At 34.8% G+C, this 25,055-nt stretch overlaps 2 protein-coding genes across 3 annotated transcripts; one reads left to right on the forward strand and one right to left on the reverse strand.

The window, feature by feature from the left end:
• The first annotated feature begins 224 nt into the window (after nucleotides 1-224).
• mei-W68 (meiotic W68) lies at nucleotides 225-3,525 on the forward strand. The gene is made up of 8 exons (XM_089711081.1): nucleotides 225-557; nucleotides 660-831; nucleotides 1,021-1,164; nucleotides 1,529-1,722; nucleotides 1,892-2,037; nucleotides 2,375-2,512; nucleotides 2,926-3,097; nucleotides 3,386-3,525. The coding sequence occupies exons 1-8, from the start codon at nucleotides 344-346 to the stop codon at nucleotides 3,523-3,525; spliced, it is 1,320 nt and encodes a 439-aa protein (XP_089567207.1). The 5' UTR covers nucleotides 225-343.
• A 5,867-nt stretch (nucleotides 3,526-9,392) lies between these two features.
• LOC149490656 (inactive dipeptidyl peptidase 10) lies at nucleotides 9,393-24,295 on the reverse strand. Of its 2 annotated transcripts, XM_089706898.1 has the most exons (17): nucleotides 24,127-24,295; nucleotides 23,334-23,437; nucleotides 22,253-22,451; nucleotides 20,303-20,377; nucleotides 19,964-20,016; nucleotides 17,876-18,087; nucleotides 16,734-16,954; nucleotides 14,161-14,264; nucleotides 13,949-14,078; nucleotides 13,600-13,840; nucleotides 13,450-13,519; nucleotides 12,903-13,214; nucleotides 12,667-12,816; nucleotides 12,146-12,331; nucleotides 11,807-11,964; nucleotides 11,307-11,512; nucleotides 9,393-10,937 (listed from the first exon to the last, which is right to left on the reverse strand). In XM_089706898.1, exons 1-17 carry the CDS (start codon nucleotides 24,238-24,240, stop codon nucleotides 10,809-10,811), a joined length of 2,664 nt encoding a protein of 887 aa, XP_089563024.1. In that variant the 5' UTR covers nucleotides 24,241-24,295; the 3' UTR covers nucleotides 9,393-10,808. The 2 variants fall into 2 exon arrangements, with proteins under 2 accessions (XP_089563024.1, XP_089563015.1); XM_089706889.1 differs by lacking the exon at nucleotides 13,450-13,519 and having other exon boundaries at nucleotides 12,903-13,218.
• Nucleotides 24,296-25,055: the final 760 nt, after the last annotated feature.

Consider the following 25,055-nt stretch of genomic DNA (forward strand, 5'->3'; position numbering starts at 1 on the left):
GCTCCTCGAGACGCCTGCCCCGACTATCTCTCGATTATATCTATTGTGTCATTTTTTCAGAGCGCGCAAGTCGGATGCGCCACCGACGATGAATTTGTGCTGTTCGCTTCTTTGGCCGACTTCGTTGTAAAAACACTCGAGAAGTTGCTCTATTGTCTCGTGGCCTTTTATGAGCTCCGTTTTGTGAAGCTGTTATTGTTTGCGGTCGATAAACATCTCGCCAATAGGTAGTTAAGGATCATCGTCACTTTTGCCCGCCGTTCGTTTTAATAAAGTTCTATTGGATTTATTTGTCAGCTATACTGATTTTTAAAGGTTATAAGAGACAACGAATTTTTTCAGAATGGATCTAATGAATAAAAATCTATTGATGTTGAAGATAGATTTAGCTGTAAATTCCGGACCGTTTAAACAGGATCCCAAGTTAGTCGCAGCAATCGATAAGCTATTTTATAATAACACAAAAGAAGTTTTAGGAGAGGCGGTGTTATTACCTGAACGTAAACTAGATTTCACAGAGGTTAATCAATTGTTGAAACAGACCCCAGTTGAAAACGGTAACGGTATTCGTAAGGCACTGCTGCAAAGATGATAAATTATTGTTAAATACACACAACCGCTAGCGTTACAACTTAATGCATTCTATAATATTTTTTTAGATAAGTCGTTGGATAATGTTATAAAGGAAACGTACAATAATAGAAAGAACATCCTTAGGAAAATAGAAACGTTCCTTGGAGATATAAATAAACGCGCAGAAGAAGGTGACACTCCAAAACTTATAATAAGAAACCAAAGATTGTGGAGCAACTGTGTTTACGATCTTGATAGGTAAGTATTTTCCAAACATAGATAGTGTCTGACACAACAATCATAAAATATATTTTAGCGAATATGTTTTCGTCTTTAGTACGTTATAGAATACTTAAATTGTAATTATGTAAGGACTATAATTTATACCAAGGTACTTTAATATTGCATACGTAATGTATGTAATTTTTTTATATATTTTTCTCTTAGGGTTACATTAAAAGAATTAGAAATTGCTAAAACTACTACCATACAATATTCAAGGGCTGAAGACAAATCTCGTTTCAATACGATTGTGTTTGTTCTAACCAGAGTTCATGAACTTATAACGAAAAACTTAACAGTCACAAGGAGGTATTTACAACTATTCTAGAACATTCATTTTAATATCTAGTAGTAATCCATTATCTAGACTTCAGTTAATAGCACATATGTTAAACTCGTATAGAATTAAATAAACTGCGGGTAATTAATATTATCACTAGTTTAATAGAATGAGTTTCTAAGTATTTTGTTAAACATAAATTAAATATAAGTTATATGAGAAAAATTGTGAACTTTCGAATAAATTCTGACTAATGGAAAAATAGAAGGTACGAGTAGAAACGAAAATAATTGTCTATAATATGTACCTAGTTAAAGTAATAGAACAAAATTGAAATATGCCTGGTTGGTTGAATTAAACATATTTGTTGACGATATTTAAGAATTTTTACAGAGAATTATATTATCAAAACGTGGCTAGATTCAGGAATCAAGGGGATTTAGATATAGGAGTTAGGGATGTGTGCTGCCTTCTGGAATGTCCACCTTGGGACCTCGGTATAGTCGCTACTGCTAAAGGGCTTATAGCGGGACCTTTAAAAATAGTTAACAATGATGGTTCTGTTACTGATTGTTCAACGTCTGGAGGTAAGATCAAAATAACATGTTTTTGAAGCAATTTTTTTAGGTACCTACCTACTTATTTAACCACAGTACACACTTTTCCACAATACTTCTGTTTATAATATATAATATCTGTTTATAAATTAAAAAATATAGAAGAAAAGCATTTAAAAGCTGTATGACATTATTTCAGGTACATTAGTACCCCAAGATATTCAAAACATAAAAGAGTTCAAGACTTCTGCGAAGTACATTCTAGTAGTGGAGAAAGACGCTGTATTTCAGAAGTTACTTGATGAAGGTGCACTTGTCCGGTTACGCCCAGTTATTATAATAACGGTAGGTAAATTTTGCCTAGAAATATAACCTGATTCTTCTCTATGTAATGTTCTTTCTGGAATTATTGTTTTCAATAAAAACATTCAAATTCCATTAAAAAATCACAAGTAACTTTGCTTCTAATTAACCTAATATTCTATTAGTCCATGACCTACGCACAAAAAGGTGACTGGGTAATAATTATACGAAATTGCCTAAACCTGGAAAAGAAATGTATTTTCTTATCTATAACTGTCTAGTGTCTATAATTAGAAATTGTTGTTTCCGACCCGTAAGTTTTAATCATTTGGAAGTCGGTAATCTTTAAAAACGTAATTACTTTGGGTTAATTTAATAGGGTAAAGGTTACCCCGATGTGTGCACTCGACAACTGCTATGTAGACTTGTATCTGAATTGAAGCTGAAAGCACTAGCTCTTGTTGATGCTGATCCGCACGGTTATGAAATATTTCTCACGTACAAATATGGTTCCTTGGTAAGCATATACCATTCTAATAATAGCTAATTAAAAACAAGAAGTGATCATGAATTTAAAGCGAATTTTCGATATTCGAGGATGTCTATCTATTTCATCATATTTAATTTGACCCACTTCTAAAAAAAGCTTAAATATTTTGTCGAAATGCTAGTTCCTGATAGAGTCACTGCTATCACTATTGCAATATATAATATTATTTGTTCACATTTTTTTTTCTTTTTGACTGGCTAGCTACACAAAACAGCACACAGATATTGAGTAACTGGCCAGCTGGCCAGAATAACATTTTAAAGGATCCGTAGAACACAACTCATACTCCGATAGAGTTTCAAGATAAAATTTTCACTTCATCTCTACACAACAAGAACTTACAACAATACATTTTTAAAGTACCATTTCACATATCCTAGGCTCAATCCCACCTTTCGTCATCGCTAGCGTGTCCCAAGCTATTGCTCCTAGGAGCTCGGCACCAGGATGTCATGACGCTGGCCCCGAAAGCATCTCGGCTTGTTCTTACCGCTTTGGATAAACGGAAACTTGCATCTTTATTGGCTAGACCGTATCTCAATACTGCTATGGGTATAGATATTTTAATTTTAATTTGGAACTGCTTTTGGTGACGATATGATCACCGCTATGTTATGATAATGTTATGTAAAAAAGTATGCACTCTTCCCTTCTTTAGATACTTTAAGAATTTAATTTTTTTATATGATTTTCAAATTACAATACTTACATTTTTTTTTTAATTAAGAACTCTGTCTGTAAGAACGGAAAACCGAAATTATAAAATATTATGTTAAAAAAAATATTAAGGAAAAAAAATACTCGAAGGACTATAGACGCATTGATGTGGTTTGATTTCAGGTTCTCATATAAAGCAAGAGTTAAAAGCAATGCTAGACAGTGGAGTAAAGGCAGAGATAGAAGCATTAGCGTCATCAGCAGCAGCGCTCTGTGATTCCTATCTACCTTCAAAGATAATACAAGCTGAATATCTAGGATAGAAAATAGTTATAGTGTAAAAAAATTTTCTAATAAAAATGTAAAAAATAGTAAATGTGTTTGATTCAATATTTGTTTTGCGTATGCTCTTCTGTCTATTAATAGGAAACTAATCGCTCTATTATTTATTATTAATTTCGAGAATTTTCTCTATTTCAAAATTTTTGTGGATTTAGAAAGTTATTTGAGCAAACCATTATTTAAATTGTTACCATATTTTGTGTTTTAACTCTGCTTAGAATTAATAAATTTTGCTGAAATAAATTTTGAACAATTGAATATATACCTACACATAATTTTCTATATGGGTTTATTAAATAATTACTATTCGATTCTATGATTCAATCAGGTAGTTAATGAAAAGTTTAAAAGTTAAAAAGTGTATCCAGAATCAGGGCGAGCCTACCTAGTTGAATTAAATATTAAGTTTAAAATATTATGTAAAGTTCTGAAGAAAACTAGTGCACAGCGACATAGGCGACATCTTGTGTGCTAAATTATAACAACTAACACGCCATCTAGTGTTTTCTGTGTCGAAAGTATTTCAATGGGGCACTCGCGAATGATGGGGTTGATGAAGCTTTTTCATGAAGTATACGACGTTGTTTCTACATATATTTATAGATGGCGCTATTAGCTAATAGCTTGTATGATATATTATCAGCAGTCATATTTGACTTGTTTTTGACCATTTCAAATATGCCATGACAATTTGAGTGTACGGCCTAGATTTTATTTTATTTTCTAGCGCTTTTAGCTCCTAAATTATTCCGTTTTCAATGGAGAAAAATGTTGAAGTACCCAATAACGAAGCCCCTTCTGTAAGTAAAGGAAAAGTTTTGGCCAGTGGAGCCGCTAAGAAATTAAAAAGCGATCCTGCAAAGCGTAAATCTTTTTACGTGAACGAAGCAGTTAGATCATTAGATTTGGCTCTTGGGAGAATAAAAAAGACTAAATTTGTGAATGAATATACTTGTAGCAGCTCTCATACAAGCCCCTCTCGCCGGAGTACTGCTGGGAGCGTGTTCAACGACAACCTCACAACAGCTAGTAATGCAGATACTGCTTCTATGATGTCAATGAACTTTTCGCATTATGAGCTTATGCGCAATCTATCTCATTCGAATTGTAATTCTGACAGTGCTTTCAGTACTACAACTTGCAATGCTAGTTCCATTCCATTTGATTCGATATCAAAAAATGAACAGTTGGAGAAATATTTCAGAAGTATCGAAATGTGGAGCAAAAATTCTAGTCCTCAACGTCGCGCAAATAATAAATAGATGAAATATTCCGGGGTTTATTTGCTTCTACTATTTGTTATAAATAAGAAATACTGAAATATTGCAATGAAATGTACAATTAGGTAAATAAAATTCAACCCTGAACGATTATGAAAATTTTATTTGTTTAAAGAAAATTTACATTAATAACAGAATAATCTTAGAATTTACAAATGAAACTATACAACACTGCAACTCTTAAACGAGACAATAAGATTAACACTAACATATAATTTATAGAGATTAGAGACCTCAATTTCAATCAAGCGCCAATATTGAACACAATAATAAGCGTTTTATTTTCAGGTTTATTAAGCTTAATTATTAAAAGAGTCAGTTGATGAGAATAACCGAGTAATGAATAGGAGCTTTACTCATAGTTTATTTATTTATTATTGTATTCAACATTGTCCATACCATCAATCTAACCACTAAGGAGCAATTTGCGACATTCTAAAGTTACCAATGTGTAAAGGTACATTTTGTCCTGCTTAAGGTTTAACTGTACTCATCGATATAACCCAGATTTAGATAATTACGAATCCAGATGGTCGAGAATAATATTTCCTTTTCTTTAATATCTCTGATCCTTTTTAGGTAATAAAGATTCGTGTTGTCTTTGTCGAGTACAGTAAATTTAAGCATGAGTGTCTCTAACGACACTGCATTTACTCACATTGAATACGACACATCCATTAGACTCCGAGAAACCTAGGGTGAACCTAAACTAATTAATCAGACGAGACGTCATTAAAATTTGAAATACAATTTTAGCTGATCAGTTGGAGTAAGGAAATAATTGACATAGTCATCACATAGTTCCTATATTCCTGTTTTAACCATTATTTCTATGGTCTGGAAGCATTCGCTAATAATTGGAAGACTAAGGGACGTTTAGAAAAGAAAGAAGGCTTAGCAAAACAAAATGTCAATTTTCTAATAGTCATGGTATACAATTTTAATTATCATATTTCTAATGAACGTATTTGGTGTTATTCTCAGTTTCTTATGAATATCATAATAATAATATTGTTTTGTTGATATCAATTATTTAAGATACATTTACTGATCATCCAAATTTAAAACACTTGAATTTTAAATGAATAATGGTGTTATTCGTTTTAACCTGACGATGTACCTAACCAACTATAACTATCTACTTAAAAGATTTTGCTAATGAAATCAATTTATTTAACATGATGTAAAATTTAAAGCACCCGGTTTCCAAACTCTCTCGTATTATATTATCTATAAAATTTCATATGTTGTGTGATGTATACGTAGACTTCAATATATATTGTCTATCATTGTCATATATTTATGGTGAATAAAGCAAATATCAATATTATTATTTAGAGCAGGCTCTAAGGAGATGTTCGTTTGCAAAAATCGCGGACCTAAATCTGACTTCTGATATATATTGTATAGGTCCCAGACATCCTATAGACAGATGTTGCCAACCAGTTTTGTGGTCCCCCTGCCCGCACCCCGGTAGAGATTGTCTAATCTAAAAATGAACGCCCTTCCACTAAACTTAATTGTTTCAATGTGTGAGGACAAATAATTATTGAACCACTTTTATATGTGTGCGCGCGGCGATTCTACTGCAAACTTTGACTTTCGCGCACTGATTTGTCAACTAATCGGGCGATCAGTTCAGGTGCCTAGCATTGTATGGCGGGAAGAGTGCGCTATGTACGGAATGACACGTCCGTTCTGTCGTGCATCGCGTCATTTATGCACTAGTTGGCCAACTGGTCCTGTCGTTCGGGCATGGACAGGACTGGAGGACTGAACGACCAATGAGGCAGACCAATTTGTGTGTATTGCGTCTATACACGTACTTTGAATGTGAGCGTAAACACAGTGGAGGGGCGTTCATTTTTAGATTAGACAATCTATAATTAAATATGGCATACAAAGAAAAAAATAAAAATTTCCAAAACATGCCGTGTGGGGTATCAAATGAAAGAGCTTATTGAGTAGATCACGAATATATAGCATACTATATACATTTCTTACACTTTCTCTAAGATTTTTTAGAAAATTTACGAAAATGGTCCATTTTTGAGTTAACTTTAAACCACTATAGATTGAAAACTCATGAATATATTTTTTAAATTATTATTTTAAATAATTAACAATAGTCCATTGTTTATGATTCAATAGTTCGTAATATAATATAAGTGAGCTATATGGTGGATTTGATGAAAATAACTATATACTATATGAACTTGAAAATATACTCGCCATCTTTGAATGCTCCCCCCACTCCCCCATGCAACTATTTCACTGTACGAAATATTGAATCGTAAACAATGGACTATTGTTAATTATTTAAAATAATAATTTCAAAAATATATTCATGAGTTTTCAATCTATAGTGGTTTAAAGTTAACTCAAAAATGGACCATTTTCGTAAATTTTCTAAAAAATCTTAGAGAAAGTGTAAGAAATGTATATAGTATTCTATATATTCGTGATCTACTCAATAAGCTCTTTCATTTGATACCCCACACGGCATGTTTTGGAAATTTTTATTTTTTTCTTTGTATGCCATATTTAATTACCGGGGTGCGGGCAGGGGGACCACAAAACTGGTTGGCAACATCTGTCTATAGGATGTCTGGGATCTATACAATATATATCAGAAGTCAGATTTAGGTCCGCGATTTTTGCAAACGAAACTCCACTGAGAGTCCGGTCTAATTGTTTCATAGAATTTCAAAATATCTAAAGTAACGTTAATCTTAGTTTACTTTTTATAATTACAACGAATTCGATCTGCCTAGGCCCTACGTATATGTAAAATGAAGATATTACATTTTTTTATAATTTATCTAATATATTTTAATACAATATTGGTAAAATTACGCAATAGAAGAATCACAGCATCCTTAAGACCATTACGGCAATTGAAATTAATTTCATCGACATATCGTAGGTATTTTAATTGTAAAATTTAGACCAAATTGGCAGTCTTCACAAACATGGAATGTACGATATGCGTCTATGAATTTATTCGATAACACTTAACAAATACTGGTAGACATTCATATCTATACAACAACAACGAGTTACCTAATAATTATTTAATTATTCAAATACATTTACTGCCGAATTAACAACATTATCTATAGACCGTCGACATTCTACGTAGCTTTTTCCTTCGGCACTTTTTTTTCTAGAGCAGATTTTAAAGAATTATATGATGTATATACAAAAAAAGTATACTGGTATATATTCATGTCAACAACACACCAATCTGGGGTTGCTTTAAATTAAAGTTAACCCTAGAACTACAACATCCAAATTTAATTAAATGAACCACAACATGGGTCCTGGGTGACCCCAAAATAAAAAAATGATTACTTACAAAATATTAAACTTTAATAAATTTAAACAATTATTACAAGGTTTTTTGGATATTAATGGAATGTTTAAGGGAAAAAAATTTAGTACAAATCTGAAAATCTAGATACAATAGTGACAAATAGGTAACCTGTGTTGTGCACATATTTTTTTTGGAGCACTTTACACATTTCTCTCTGCCCTTCCTATCTTTGGCTCTAGTGCATAAATAGCAGTGGGAACTTGAAGTTGATCGAGCTTGGGCTACCTGAGCACTGTTTTAGTCATCTACTCCCAAACCATGAAACATTATCACTTTAAGAAATTGGGGCAAATTTTTGACCTCATCAAGGCAGCGTTTCACGTAGGGCTGTACTAATTGAAGGATTAGGTTTCTTAGAAAGTACCTAGTTCCTTTTCAGTTTACTCCTGCGAATGTTTGCCTTGAGTATTACATAGGAATTTACACCTCCAGCATCAAGCATGCCGTAGAAAAATCTTAGCGGCCACCTTTGTGTTTTTCTTACTGTTGTCTTAGAATGAATTTCTTTTATGTTTTCAGAACGTCTGTCAATTTGTGCATTGGTATGCATCACAATAATATCCAATATTTAGTCTGGAAAAAATAGCTTCCACGCTTCTAACTCGGTTTTGGCGTCGCGTGCGATACCTTTAGGACCAGGTTGATTTATCACGATGTTTCTACTTGCAGTGCGTGTATTAGGAACAGTGAACGGAGTTCTTCGTCAAGTATAACCATTTTTGCCCATACAGAAATCAGACAGAAGAACATCATCATCATCTGATCCAGATTCAACATCAAACAAATCATCTTCATCGGAGTGTTCATTTTCTGCAGTTTCAGATCCATCTTTGTCCGAAAAACTGGAGGTTTCACCTTCATATTCTTCCAAAAGTTGCTCAATTTCATTACTTTCAAGGGCTCGTGGCGTTGAGGCCATATTGAAAGACTATTCGTGAAATAAACGTGAAATCACACAAAAATAATCACAAAAAAATAGTTTCGATAACCACAACACGGGTCGCGGGCGACCCCAAACTGCTATATCTCCGAACCTAATGGGCGTGGGCGGCCCGTCATGCGTCACGGGCCACTGATTACCAATTACGGAAGGTACCTAGATGCACAATGTTATAGGTGCAAAACTCGCTAAATTAAAATAAAAATACGTGTGCGTGGGGTCACCCATGACCCAATGTTGTGGTTCTAGGGTTAACAATGATGAATTTGAAGGTGAACTATAATAGATCAAAATACACGTGGCATAATGTGTAATTTACTTTGTACACATTCATTCTTCATAAACGATTGATAGTTAACAAATGTTTTTTTACAAATTTAGTTATAATTATTTGTATTTAATTTTTAACTTTATTAATTTTATGGTTTAGCTTACAAAATAAAAGAGGAAAACCTATTTATGATTTGACAGAAAAGCCGAGTATGATCAAGGACACTTTTTCCCTTAACATTACAAATTTCCTTAAATTGATGTAATTATAACAGTTTAAGGTTTTTGTTTAGCACAAGGGGTAACGTTAACAATAGCAGTAACTATTTCCTAAAATAATAAAAACGGATTCTTTAAAATTATTAAAACTTCAAAATGCTCTAGAATTTCCTAAAAGTTAAGCTCATTGTTAATTATCGTGATTGGATTGATGACGAGTTTTAAAATATTGTTTTATGATACATTTTTATTTCTTGGGAAATAAAGCCAAAAATTTGATAATTATTTTATAAGCGACCTTATTTTATAAGAAGTGTAGAAATCCTATCTCAGGCGATAATTTGTAGAAAATGGAATAAAGCCTAAGTGAAGAAGCTCGAGGTGCTACATGCATTAATATGATCACAAGTATATCAAAAAAGAGCTCTTATAGTAAGTAATATACAGGAAGAAAACACGCTTAAGTTCTGGGGTTATTAATTTATACCCTTTAAGGTTGTACACAAATTATTTATACTAATTTGACGATATAGTAGTGCAAGTGAAAAGCTTTAGGATCCAAGAGCCATGAGGAATCTCTTTCGTTAGATTTGTATTTCTGTAACAGACTAATATTTTCATATAAGTCGGTAAACACTCAACATATAAATAACAATAAAAATTAACATGTCTTTCAAATTTCATTTTTTATTTTGGTATATTTATAAAATTAAATGTAATTAGTCTTAAGCTCCTAAAACGACGACGAAATATTTTCTTATAGGAATAATATTTAAGTAGTTATAAGTTTAGCTCGATTTGTTTCTAATTTAGTAATTTAACTTATAACAAAACTAATTTAGTACTTATTCATTCCAACATGTCATGCAATCCACTGCTATAGAACCGACTCTATTCACTATTCTAATCACAATTAGCCTTCACATATTACTCTAAAACAGTCAATTTAACCAGCTAAAACAATTAAGGAGAACACATTATAAAGCACTATTTGTACATATTTACAAAGAAAATTATAACAAAACATTATACGTATATTTGGTAATTGATACGTTACAAGTTATTGCTGAGTACGAATTTAATTATATTCTGCAAATAAGATGTTAAGTTTCTGCATATAAAGAAGATTTATTTCTTAGATAAAACTTATTTCTATCGAAGATTACAGCAGTCGGATAATTATCTATCGGGTGGAGGCAGCTTGGTGTCTTCTGGGTCGAGAGATAGGCACTCGCGTAAATAGTCTTCCATAGACCGATATACATGTTCTATGACACCTTTCAGGTCATGGCCCTCATCTGCGTATACCTGAAACACAAAGAAGAATAATTTAATAACTTCATATAGCATAGTACCCAGTCACTGTGATCACAATTGTGATCCTTAACATACTGATTAAAATTTAACGCATTATTTTTCGATGTGAAACCGTAAAATCATGAAATGAAATGGACATTTCATATATTTATAACATAAGGTTCATTTTTTTTAAAACTACACAGAAACAGAAGCCAAGCAAAGTGGAGCTCAGTCGGACGAAAGGTTATTTTAAACCTCAAACCCATCTCCAACCGAAAATCTCATTCCCTCATTCTCTCATTTCTCAACCGAAATCTCATTCCCATGTCATATCCTTTGACCATGCAAGTGAAGCTTCGTGTAACATCTAAAGTATACCTGATATCGGAACAGCACCCCCGCGTCAGTGAGAGCGCGGGCCAGCTGCAGCGCGTGCGGGTAGGGCGCGCTCATGTCGGCCATGCCGTGCACGAGGTACAGCGCGTGCGGCGGCACGTGGTGCGCGCGCTGCGACGCGTCCGCCTCCACGTAGCCCTTGTAGTTCACGGACGGCTGGCCCAGGATGCGCTCCGTGAATGCGGCATCTGGAGAATTCAGCTCAAGTTTAATATGACCACAAGGATTTTCTCATTAGAATATTTTTTCATATTAGATAGAAATAGTCAATAGTCATGATAGAAACGTCGGGAAAAATATGTTATGAATTAATCGCAAATTTCCAAATATTTTTTCAAATTATTGGAAAATTTTTATTGCCTATTTTTAAAGTTCTTGGTAACCGCCAGGAAAAATTTAACGCCATTCAGAACAAATATTTCTTATTTATGTTAAAATACAGATGTAACCCTTTTTAAATTAAATAGTTTATTTTTACTTACTGTAGTATAACCAATCCGTGATTGGTGAAACAGCAATGCCGCATTTAAGAGTAGCCTGCTGAGAACCAAGTAACATAGAGGTGACGTAGCCTCCATATCCCCAGCCCCAGACGGCCACTCGCGTTACATCCAAAAACTTAAAGGTTTCTAATAAATATCTGAAAAAGAAATTTAAATGTCATCACTTTCACGGGACAGTGACGAATGTATTGGACTAGAAGTGATGCAAGTGACCAAGAGTTTCGAACATCGACTCTACCTTCTAAGAGTGGCCAATACAATTGGCTTTGAATTATTTACAGAATATTCTCTGACTTATTCCCACAGCTTATTCCTCACCTAATAACAGCCAACTGATCCGCCACCTCGACCCCTCCCAGGCGGCCCCGCAGCAGCGCGCGCGGCAGCCCCCTCGCGCCCGCCACGTCCAGCTTCACGTACACCACGTCGTTCCGCGACGACATGTACGTGCCCCAGTCCACCACGAACTTGTCCGTCACTTGCTGGCTGCCGGGCCTGCCGTCGCTGGAACATGTGATATATTGGTAGCGTTTAGCTACTATTATGTATTCTATGATATTGGTTTAATAACGAATGAAACGAATTGGCGATATTTGTTTATAAATTATAGAATCATTGTTCTTGTGTATTTTGGACACAGGGTAGAAAATAATAAGAATTGTTAAAGGACAAAAGTATTTTGGATGAACAATATTAGGTAGATTAAATATCAAACAGGATAGAGTAAGAGAAACTTCTATCAACGTTCAATAGTTAATATTTCTGCACTACAGTTGATATATTTTAACGTCTTCTTTTCAAGATATCGTATAAGTTTAAATATATTTATATTTTCTTACACATGGACAAGAACTGGAAACGCGGCGTCACGTAGTTCCTCACGCCAAGAGGGAGGCAATAACAGTTGAACGCGTGCTTTTGAACCGCTGCTTAATTGCACATCAAATGAACGCCGAGTGGGTAAGGCTAATTCACGTAATCGTACAGATCTGTAAGAGAATTAAATAATTGATTAATGATGATTAATCATACCCAAAAGGTAAGTTTTAAAGTATATATTTAGTTATTTACTTACCTATAAGGCCTCGTGTCATATAATATTCTTTCTAATTTATGAGTTCTAGCATCATGGAGTCCCGCTAAAGGTGGGCCTGGTCCTCCACATTCTAATACATAATGCGTTATGCCAACTTTAGGTTTTGCTGGAGAAAAAGTGGCACTCCAAAATGTACAATTAGCATAATGTAGACGTGCAGGCCAAACTGCTAATTCACAAGTAAGGCAACGTGGCTCCTCACGTTCTGCCCGAGCTCTAACCGAGTTACTTCCACCTCCGTAACTTGGATCTCGCACTACATACACTTGCCTTTGGCCTGGTCTATCAGCACTACCTGTAAAAATATCGTTCGATTTGCACATGTCTCTAGTAGGCGATCAAAAATAAAATGAGAAACCACACACTTCAAATCATAATGATGCAAAACAAGACCACGTTGATAAAAAGGGAAATGAACCTCATGGAAAAACGGGAAGAACTATTAAGCAAGCCTGTCTAAGGGGGTTAGTAAAAATCGCAACTTCAGTACTCCAACAAATCACTCATTTGCAATCAATCTAAATACTTAATTTGATTTGATTCCTTGACCATATCAGGATGCAGTTTAGGTATGTACAATTTTCCTTTGTCTAAACCTTTAATGAAGAAAATAAGATTAACGGAAAATTGTATTATTATCAGAAGGCAACAAAAACGTATAAAACGGGATGTTTACCTAAATAATACACTAAGTGGTTCTCCTGGTCCCACGCCAGGATTTCAGCGACTTCCACTTTACCATGTGAGAGTACAGCTATACGTTGACGCAACACATCCACATGTTTGATATGCGTATAATATTGTCCCCCGCCTTCTTGTACGGCGGCTAAGAGGAGGAAGGCACTACCGTCTTCAGAGTAGACCGGTTTTTGGTGAACTTCTAGCCAGGGTTCATCTGTAGCTTTTTCTGAATGCGTCTGAAAATGTTTAACGTGAGTTTAGCGTTATCTTAGGTTTATATAATTTTTAAATACTTTTTTTTTTAATTTCCTTTGTATAATCAATATATTTTATTAAGTTTTTACCTCAGTACATGTCCAATTGGGTGCATAACAACTGCTATATACGGTAAGATTTTGCGCTCGATTCATCCACACTACACCTACATGCGAGTTTTCTTTGCCCACCCATTGGGCTGATATGAGATAATATTCCCTGAAAAGACAGACACATGAATAACTCATTTGTTTTCTTTTGTAATAGGGAAATACATAAACATTAATACTTGATGTCTTACATTCCATCTAAAGTACTAGGAGGTTTTACCTCCCACCGAGGTGGTGAGGTTACATTTTGAACTTCCACTATCCACAGTCTAGCTTTCGGGATCGAGCTGCCAGGCTGAAATTAGACAGAAAGTTTTTAAAGACTAAGTTAAAGACTTTATCAAACGTTCTTTAAATTAAACTTAATTGATATGTTTTTCTGAAAAATATAGTTATCGATAAAATATAATTAATTTTAATAAAAGAAAAAATAACAATTTTCTCATACAATCTTTTCCTCATCCTTAATATGAATGTGTTATCATAAATTTGGCCTTATGCATAATATAGACTATAGAGCAATGCAAACTACCAGTAGTATGTAACAATATAAGATAATCAAGAAATGACGACGAAGAATCCCATGACGATTGAACAGCGATATAATCAAACTGCACATAAAACATTGCTATTCGTCATTGAGAACTTGATCACTTGCCAACATCTTACATTTCCGTCTTTTCGTATAGTTTATAGTTTCATTTCATACAAAATACTACTTTTCAGTCAAGTGAAGAAGGCTGTTGGCAGCTAGTTTCAAAGTCGTCGCTATTGTGGCTGCAAATTATCCAGAAAGGCCTCGCCGAGTGGCCAACTCGCCTCTAGTGGGTTTTGAGGCTCGTTATTACGAAATACTTTCTCATTTATGTTAGGCTTTATAATTTGGTCTTAACTTGGCAGGTTTCTTTTTTAAATCCTACTTTTGAAATTTACTTAGCATTAAAGATTGTACTATTTATACACTCACCGGCACGGAATCTTGGCCACTTACAAATTTGCCGAAAAAAAAAAGTTTGAAGTGTTTTTCACGATTTTTTTGTATGCAGATATGTTAACATATTATTTGTTTAATTTTATGGTAAGAAATCATTAAGTTTGAGAATAATCTTTTACCACTTTTTAAGAGTTACTCGAAATTTGTGATTTGTGCAGTTAAGCCGAAGTTACGAATTGTTCGTTTAAAACTTTTTGCGATATCGTTTATGACGTTTTAAGATATTATTATTGTTGTACTGTAGTCAATGATCATAACAAACAATAAAAAATGCCGTTAACATCTGAACAACCTGCTCAGGCCATCACAATATTAGACCAATGACTGCCGCAACGTAAAGTACCTAATGTTCAGTACATACCACGTTCAGCGGTGCACTATGCATGGAGAAGATACCAGGAGACTGGTAGCTACACGTGCATACCAGGAAATGAAGGCATGAGGTGCACATCAGCTCGAGAAGACCCGTTTATTGTTCAAGAGATACTCAGAAATGGCTTTCTGACAGTTTTTGAGATACACCACCGGCTCTAAAACACCAGGATAATAAATGTGAGTGAGCAATCGGTGAGAAGACTAATGAAGGAAGTTAATTTGAAGGTTTGCAGACCAGCACGCCGTCCAGAACTCCTCAGACATCACAGAGAAGCACGTCTTCGTTTTGCATGAGAACATGAAAACTGGACCCACAGCCAGTGCGCTCGTGAGGTGTTTACAGATGACTGCTAAGGCACTTTACGAGCTTCTGATAGCCAAGAGTCAGTATAGACGAGACGAGAAGAGAGGTTTTCACCCATCACCACACTCAAACTGCGATTTTTCATGGAGGGTCAATAATGGTATGGGGAGGTATAAGTTCCGATGCTCGCACGGAGTTAGTTATCGTAGATAATGCCTTAAATTTGATCAGGTACATTGAGGAAATTCTCCAGGAACATGTTCAGCCCTATTACAGGTTTATCAGTGAAGAAAATTTGCTACTAATACACTATAACGCACGTCCGCGTGTCGTACGATGCGTATAAGAGTACCTTCAAGAGGTTATTATTGAAAAATTGGAGTGGCCAGCTCGTAGCCCGGATCTTAATCCAATAGAACACATCTGGGACATGCTTAAAAGAAACATTAAGTTCGATTCCAACCCAGCACCAATGTTAGATAAGCTTAGAAATACAGCTGGGGCCGTTTGGTACACTATAGCTCAAGTGGACATCAAAAATGTCTTCTAGAGTATGCCAGACTGGATGCAAACAGTGTTTAAGGAAAGAGAAGGAAACACCCTATATTAAAAGGTTCAATTTTTTTATGGAAACGTTCATTCTAATTTTTGTGTATTTTTTTAAGAAATCATTTAAATTTCACAAGAAAAGCGTAAATTCTTGTTTAATTCATATCTACGCGGTAGTACTTCTTATAAACTTCTAATTATTACTTAAAGTTAGTAAAAACATTAAAGTAACTAGTTTTGATTAAATTTTTATTGAATTTTGTAATAGAAAAGAAATAGTGCTATTTTACCCAAAAATTTGCAGTGGCCAAGATTCCGTGCCGGTGAGTGTATGTAATAACGTACTATGAGTTGTTATGTTTAACTTATAATTAGTAGTAAGAGTTTTGAATTAAATAACTTGGTTTTAATTCTATAATAGAAAGTTCTTAATAGATAACAAAATATGATATAGAGATTAAAAAAAAATCCTCATGGCATCGCTTAAAAAAAAATTTAGATATCAATTCGTGCATTAAGAAACTAATTAGCAGAACACTTACCGTAGGATATTTAACACTTATATGGTCAGGGTAGACATTCGGGATGCTGTTGTTAATCGCTGGCAGGAGGAAGCCAGACCTCGCTGCCACCGCACCCCCGATGCCTTCAGAGATGCGCGGCAGACGCAGCTCCGACACCAGGCTGTCGTCGTAGCGGACGTACATAATAAAGGCACCGTCGGACGAACCCCAGGTTGCTGATGCGGTTTTTGTCACCTCCTCTGTTATGACAGTAAGGAGATTTAGAAACAATTCGAGATTATATTGTATTTGTATCTTATCATTTTGGGTATAAGTAAATTGGCCTGCGTCAATTCAACTCTCGTAGCACAAGTTTTAACATTATAAAGTGCAATAAAAAATATATTTAAACGTTTAGAAGCAAAGTTCATTTAATACTAGCCAATCTTTATAGCAAAGTTCACATAATAGTCTACCATATAGGAGCGCTAACGCACAATTTCTGCTACGTAGGCTTGACTTCGATTTTGCACGGAAAGGTACAGATAAAATTTACGTGTTCGAACCGGATGTTTTGTACGCCCAGATCGTGCCCAAATAATATGTAAAGGACTTTTCTATTAGCTTTTCCAACCCGGAATTAGATGAATCTTTTTTGTATTCTTTTTATTTTTATTTATTTTTTTGTACGCCAGTCTCAAGTAGGTATCCGACAACTTGTTAACAAGTACTTTACCTATGTCGAATAAAAATTAATGTTACCTTTAAAATCGTTTAACTATATCGTGCATGTCGTGACCGTAATCGGAACGCTGGAGCAACAAGTTTGTTTGCATAAGGAATATTTTCACTCGAAACCTGCACTATCTAGCCGCAAGACCTTAATCTATTCGCCCGTAGACTTTGCAACTTTGTAGCAAGTATTCAAAGCCGTGTTTATGAATGTTTACTTGAATTAACGTCTGTTTTTACAAGTGTTTATCGTGTTTCTAAATGTTTGGATTATTTTGGCAAATTATTGCATTTTCTTGTAGATTGCGTGGTCGTCTTTATTTCCTTACCTACCCATTATTAAGGTATCCTGTGCCCTTTTCCAGACCACTATCGAATGACTAAAAACAAAACCCAAATAAATATACAATTTTATAATACTCTGTAAAAGACACGAATTGCGAGCACACCTTGATATAACCAATCCGAGACGCCATTATACACGTTTCCCGGGTTGGCGTCCTTGGTGAGGCGCAGGAGCGGCGCCCTTCTCGCCGGGGGCGCGGGCCGGGCCAGCACCTCGTTGTCCGCCGCGAGAACCAGCGCCCCTTCCGTGCCGAGCCACGCCGCGTGCTGCCATTCCCAGCTGCCTTGGCCTTCGCCGAATAACGGGATGTGGTGGCTGAGGATGAATAATATTATTAGATATTGTGGTAGAATAAGCTATATTAAGGTTTTATTCAAAAATGTTCATAGTGGTGGTTTGCTTATAAGTTAGTCGTAAGCTCCTGTAAGTTCTTCTGGGTCCGTTTTGTCAATGTCCAAATTGAAAGGCTTTAATAGGAAATTAAACAAAGAAACACTATTAGACAATTTGTTACATAAGTAGGTACTAAATAATCATTTATTCTTCTGTTTTTATATTAACTTATTTAAGAACTCAGGGATAATCATATTATGTTTTCCGTGAATTTTACATTTTACTATTCCTATAATCCTGAAGTAAAAAATGAAAACACACCAAAAACTATCAACAAAATATATTTTCAACTAAAATCACAACAGCAGCGTTTTTTAAATTCGTTTAAAGTGTATTTGCTAAAATGCTTTTAAACTATGAAACAACAAGCTTTGTAGCTTTGATATTCAAGAAGTTTGTCGGACACGGATTACGCGGACAAAACAAAGTTATTTTCTAGTGAAGTATAAATGTTTGCCGTCGAGAATAGTCCCTGTAGAGGTGCTGTAAAGACCATAAATCTACTTTGTAAGATACGAGGTATCCCCAACGCAAGCATTTAACTGAAGAAACCTGAAACTTTAAAGCCTTTAAAATACTTTGTTTTATAATAAATGTACTTTTTTTTAAGAGACAGTTTAATTAAATTCGTTCGTGAAGTAATCTTCGTCATCAAAAGAAAAACAAAGCTCGCGTGAAGAAATGCTGAGACGTCATTAAAATTCCTTTTTATTTAGGTGAGAATATGAATATATTTGACGAATACCTTGTTCTATAAATATTTCTTATACCTTACCGCATTTATTTTTCATTTCTAAAATGGTTTAGGTATGGTAAAAATATTATATAACCATACTACATACATTTTATATATAGGTAATATTAGGTATATAACCTTACAAATTTCAGACTTATATAATATTCAAAACACACCATCTAATCAAATAAAGAAACCTACATAAGTAGTAAGTACCTACGTAATACAGTTTAAACGCTTCTATTATTTTTCTCGTTTCCATCTAAATAAGTGTTGATGATTAAAATTTCTTTTGTTTTCAGAACGGAACTGCCTTGAGCGTTTGGATAAAAGCTTCATTCAGTTGCACGCCATAATTTTTATTCAAATATCGAAGAATGCGAGGGCGGAGTTTATTTATGCACTTTTTTAATTCTCATACTTAGGGTTTATTTAAAGATTATTAATTACGAGCTGGCGTTTTTCAAAGCTGGCTCTAACTACAAAACAATGCGAAGCTTAATTAAAATGTATGAATATGATGCAATAAAGGATTATTGAAATACTAGACGATGTGAAATCACAATGAAGCTGCGCGAAGCTTTTACGGCCCTGCCTTCGTAAGAACTATGCCATTAATTAGTTAGTAATTAGTATGAGCTAAGTCGGTTGTTATATCGTAGTATAGAAGTACAAATTTATTTTATTTTAGTTATCTAATATTATGTCTATTTAGTTTTAATTACCTAAGTGAACACAAAATAAAATTTGATTACTATATTGGAAAAACCACAACACGAATGCATTATAAACTTAATTTTAGTAAATATAACTTTTTAACACTTTTGCGAAGATATAAACTTTTACGAATATGTGTCTCGGTTATGTCTAAAATAAAACGAGATCATACATAACACTTTCAGTCCCACGATATTGATATTTGCCAAGTTACGTTAACATTGTATAATATGATGAAGACAAAACGGTGTAGGGAGAGAATTTATGATACGTATGAGTTGTTTAAGGGTTTATGAAGTTCACGAGCGTTGCGAGCACCTTAATGTTAAATACCAAGCGACTCACTCATTTGTGACGTCATAAACGGTGTAGTGCGCCGTAAAAGTCCGCCTGTATACCTGTAAATTAAACAGAAAATTACGTGCTTGAAACGCCTTCATTAATGATTCTTAATTAAAGTAAACACGTCCGTAATTGCTTATGGAACAAAAAAACGCGCCGGGAAATATTATTTGCGTTCTTCGGAAAAATTTAATGGCTTTTTTATTGTTCATTGTAATTTTAAAGAAAGGTAAGACCCTTGAAGATTACAATGTAAGTTCTTCGTCAGTATAAGTAGCGGTTGCTTCGTAAGATGACCAAAGTTTAAATCACAATAAACACAAATATATTCATTCAACTCACTTCTTTAATGTTGTGTTGGAAGAGAACATAGCGTAAGTTTGGTGAACACTGGTAGCCGCGAACGTTAAGTTGTCTCTGTAAAAATGTCAAAAATATTTTCATTTTATTTAAATAAAAAACTGAATCATATAATAATAAACTAACTAAATGCAATAGGTATTTAATTTAAGCAAAATGTTTTTACACCTGAGAGCTTTTGCGACGTGTTCAGTTAAAAAGATAATAAAATTAGCGCTTTTGTGTGCTATATAATATTTTTAAACACGAATTCCCTAAATAACGTAATCATACAAACATTTTTGGGTTCTTACACATTCCATCTTATTAATCACACAATCTCATCTATAAGAACATGACATAACATTTAAAAGGTCTTAAACGAATCAACTCTACAAGTTAAATAATTGAAGCGATTTCTGATAATATTCCTTGGGTTAACGACTCAATCGACCTCAATAATTAGAGGCTGTAGAACTTCATGTGTCTCAAGTTTGTGGATAAGATTGTCGGCGATAATTATAGACAGCTTAAGCTGTGCCATCCGTTATCTTAAATGCGCGCCATATAATTCGTTTAAAGCGTCATTTATCTTATTTTAACCGATGAGTACGTAAGGCTTGAGTTGTTATATTCTTTAATGGATTATTCCGTTGGTGAGTGGAGACTGGAGGGGTAATGTCGCTTTTTTTTTAAGTGAAGCTTCTTTAGGCGCGTTGAGAGTGAAATTTCATGGCAATACCGTCACGTCATAGAATAAGGCGAGGATTTTGGTATCTATGAATCTTGCTAAAGAAGTTTCACTTTTGACACGTGTACGTGGCACACATGCACTTATAAATATAAGAGGAGCGTTCAAAGTCTGTTTTCCATAATCTGCAGCTCTTCCTAGGTTAATGTATGATACAATAATTAATAAGATGGAATATGATTTAAAGTTATGCACATTGTAATTTGTTGGAGAAGACGAGAGTGTAATTACATAAGATGATAGAGTGCCGGTATAAATCATTGGGAAGGCAGGCGTATCACTTTGCGAAGCGGGTAGTTGAAGTAACGAGCAATTTACGTAGTGAAAATTGAATTTGCATTGTTTTGCATCGCTCCCGAGAAATTCAAATGAGCTAAGTGTAAACGAATATTTTATAATTAACGCAAGATGTTTAGCGGTTCTTAGGTTACAGTTTTTAATTTTATGCTACAAGGGATAGGATACATCATTCTTTACGCTTTTGAAATGAAATTAACTTGAAGCATAAATAATATGTGTTAGTTTTATTGTAAACGGTTTATTTTGCTTTTTACCCCAGTCCGGGTCTGCCATATTTGTGCGTTAGAAGTTTGTTAATAAGATCCTATTTTTAAATGATTCACTAAAAACTGTAGAAACTAAATCATACTTGTAGACACTAAGGAATATTTATAACCAATATCGGATTCAATAGAACCATTAATACCTACATTCAATTTTGAACTTGGCACAGGTGTTCCGAGTCCTGACTAATAGTATTTAGACGGGATAGGAATATGAGTTATACTACTAATATTATAAAGTTCAACATAAAAAAGAGTATTTCTACGCTTATGGTGTGGTGTGTACAATGTACATCAAAATAACATTATGCATAACAATTTTTAGCCATGACGTTGCATGTGCTTTATTATATTTGATAAGATTTTATATTATATTCAATGTTATAAAGGTATCTAGAATAGAAAATAGCTCTCACGGGAATAAATCAGAATCATATTTTATCTAGTGTTTAGGCACGTGATTATAATTTATCTTAAGTTTAATTTAATTATACAAGTTTGAAACATATAAGTTTTGGCAAACAAAGCTTTCAATAGTTTTTACCCTACTTTACCTACCAAAGTATCCGGACTAGTATAGATGTTTAACGCGAGAAATTTTGGATGTAAATAGTTCTGTGCACTCGACAATTGACTTACCAAAGTGTGGTTAGTGACTAGCACAGACAGGGTGTTGTTAAAGGTGTCCAACGCGAGCAGGCCCCCGTCGTCCGCCTGGTACACGAGCTGGTGCGAGCTGACCCAGGTAGTGGGCAGCCGGTCGCCGGCCAGGTCACCGCGGAGGAATTCGTCCAAGCGCATACGACGACCGGACCAGTATAGCAGCTCGTCCACATATCTAAATATATTATTATCGTGTTAATGTCAGCGATAATTGGCTTAGTTTCGTAATGATCCTGCAAGGGATATGTCTCTATATAGGTAGAGTTGCGTCCGCATACAACTTACTAATAAATTTTAGTTTGTGGGGTTAAATAAAATCAGCATTTCTAAATAATGCTGTAATACTATGTAAAGTTGAGTTCGATTACTTTATTTTTGTATGTTTTTTTGTATCTAATATAATTTCTTATTCAGCACGTTTCTAATATGCCTTATTTTGTAGATAATCAGTAGAAATCGAGTTCACGTTACGTCTGTAAATTAAAAATTTGCATTCCTAAAAATCGAGTTGAAGTAAAATTTGGTTGATTCAAGTAAGAATTATAGCCGAAAACACGGAAACGTTAAAACTTAAAAGCATTATTTTCAGTCAATACTTGAGGGTCTTTAAATTGTATTCTAAAACGCATAAATACTGACACGCCTTGCCATGAAGAGACGGTTCAGCGAAGGCATCACACGCGATCTTGCATGCAATAGCGTCTCTTTGTCACCAGAATTGAATACCTTGGGCTATTCGGATATTGCAAGTTGGCCAAGGAAATATGGTAGACCGGTAACGGAAACCGGCCAAATAGAATTTATATACGATGCCATTTATTAAATGCAACGGTCACAAGTAACGTTAACTTCGTCGCATTGCAGTGGACACGGAGGTGAATTAAAAAGAGAGAGAAATTTATCATTGCAGGTTGTTAAAATCATACAAAATATGCACTGAAATTGCAATATTATTCCTGGAAAACCGCTCGAATTTTTAACTGAAGGACGTCAGATACAGATCTCACGAACATGTTATGAAAATAGAAAATATTTTATTTGATATCGAATAACTTACCCCAATAGATAGATAGCTGTAACGATTCCGGCGATGACGAAACTTATGACCATCAAAGAGAATATGATGCTTCGCCAATTGTGTCCATCTCCGGGGTATAGATCCTAAAATATTTTCATTATTAAATATTTCGCACTGTTTATCTATGATCATCATCAATGATAATATCTTGACCGAGAAAATTCGTTCAAAACTGCCATGTTATTAAAAATTCCACGAGAAAGTTAATTTTGGCTACAAGATTGCATGACATTCAATAAAATCCTGAAGTCTTATAAGATATATCAAATAATTTCGTATTGTTCAAGATTAGCAGTAAGGAAATCTGGCAAGTTAAGGCCTAGGGGAAATAACTCTTGTCAAACTTAGTGGTTAGGCAATCAGCACGCGGCAGGGGCGACACTGTAAGAAAATTGAGATTCAGCCTCCCATTTAAGACCATTTGTACGACGCAATTTACGTCTTTATTGTTTGTTGGTAAGTTTTTGACTTAGCCATCTAATCTGCTAATAACGATTAGTACCATTTGGAGACAAGGGGTTGTTTGAATAGTAGCAAACATAGAGCTGAAGTTAAAATTAATACTTGCGTCTTATAGCAAAAATCTCTGCAGTTTGAATTTGTATACGGATGATAAGTACTATCCTACCTACCTACCTACTATCTATTAATTAAAAGTTCAATTGCATATAAAATTAGCTCCAGAAATGTGTACACACTCTTCTATCCATTTATACTTGGAGTCGAAGATTATACATATATCTACTTATAGGTGTCTATAAGTTGGGCATACCTCTTCCTTGGCAGACTTGGGGTCGGCGACTTGCAGGGTCTCGTCGGGCGGGAGGCGCCAGGAGCCGCCGCCGCCGCCGCCGCCCGAGCGGTCCGTGTGGCCAGTGGCGTGCATGCGCCGCCGCAACGCCGCGCGCACCCGCCACCGCGCCGCACTATGCGCCCGCGCAACCGCGGACCAGCAGCCCGCGACCCACCGCGTCGCTAAGCAGTGGGAGCGCCTCCATCACTGAAACGGAATTGTATTTTAAGTTTTTGTCGCATAAGTATAAACATTTTTTCGATCTGTTACTTAATTACGCAACAAATATTTAATTCCTTTCTTCTATACACATATTAAAAATACAATCCGATACATAAATTTAATCTAGAAACTAGCAGAAAATTCATTACCTACCTAGAAAAAATATGATTTATTCGAAACAATTCAGTTACAGGGGTGGCTGTAAGCCTGAAGAGCAATAAATATTTATATGAACGTGAAAAGGAAGCGTTTCTAGGTAGGTGAGTTCGACTAAAATATTCCGTTATTCCAAGTTTGGTCATACAATTCATTTCAATTATTTAAAAGAATCTGTTTACTTTGTCTAGATTTGAACCTTTCTTCGTGCAACGCATATTTTAACCCTTTTGAAACTACATAATATAGGTGTCCAATTTTGGAAGACAGATCAGCTTAGGTTGTATTGAAAATAACATTGAATAAAGCCATACAATCTTAGTTTTAGATAAACTTGTTATTTATACAAAGGATCTCCACTATTAGGTAATAACACGAGAATGGGAGCTAATGTGAACATTGCCACAACGTCCACCGCTCGGGGTTGGCGTCGTTTGCACTCGCACCGCGGAAAGCTAATATGTAATTTGTCAACATGTTACATGCTTTACAAAACAGTTTGTGATTTGTATAAATAATATATTATGTTG

Source organism: Colias philodice, chromosome 2 (genome assembly GCF_061535455.1).
Source record: "Colias philodice isolate Cphi_HAF_F1 chromosome 2, ilColPhil1 Martin Lab GWU primary, whole genome shotgun sequence".
NCBI classification, from domain to species: domain Eukaryota; kingdom Metazoa; phylum Arthropoda; class Insecta; order Lepidoptera; family Pieridae; genus Colias; species Colias philodice.

Coding starts and splice junctions, on each gene's coding strand:
- mei-W68 (XM_089711081.1), top strand. CDS start 344: ATGGATCTAATGAATAAAAATCTATTGATGTTGAAGATAGATTTAGCT. Junction 832..1,020: donor TGTGTTTACGATCTTGATAG/GTAAGTATTTTC, acceptor TTTTTCTCTTAG/GGTTACATTAAAAGAATTAG. Junction 2,513..2,925: donor CGTACAAATATGGTTCCTTG/GTAAGCATATAC, acceptor CACATATCCTAG/GCTCAATCCCACCTTTCGTC.
- LOC149490656 (XM_089706898.1), bottom strand. CDS start 24,240: ATGCACGCCACTGGCCACACGGACCGCTCGGGCGGCGGCGGCGGCGGC. Junction 14,265..16,733: donor TAAGTGTTAAATATCCTACG/GTAAGTGTTCTG, acceptor GTCTAATTTCAG/CCTGGCAGCTCGATCCCGAA. Junction 12,332..12,666: donor TTTCCAGTTCTTGTCCATGT/GTAAGAAAATAT, acceptor CACATGTTCCAG/CGACGGCAGGCCCGGCAGCC.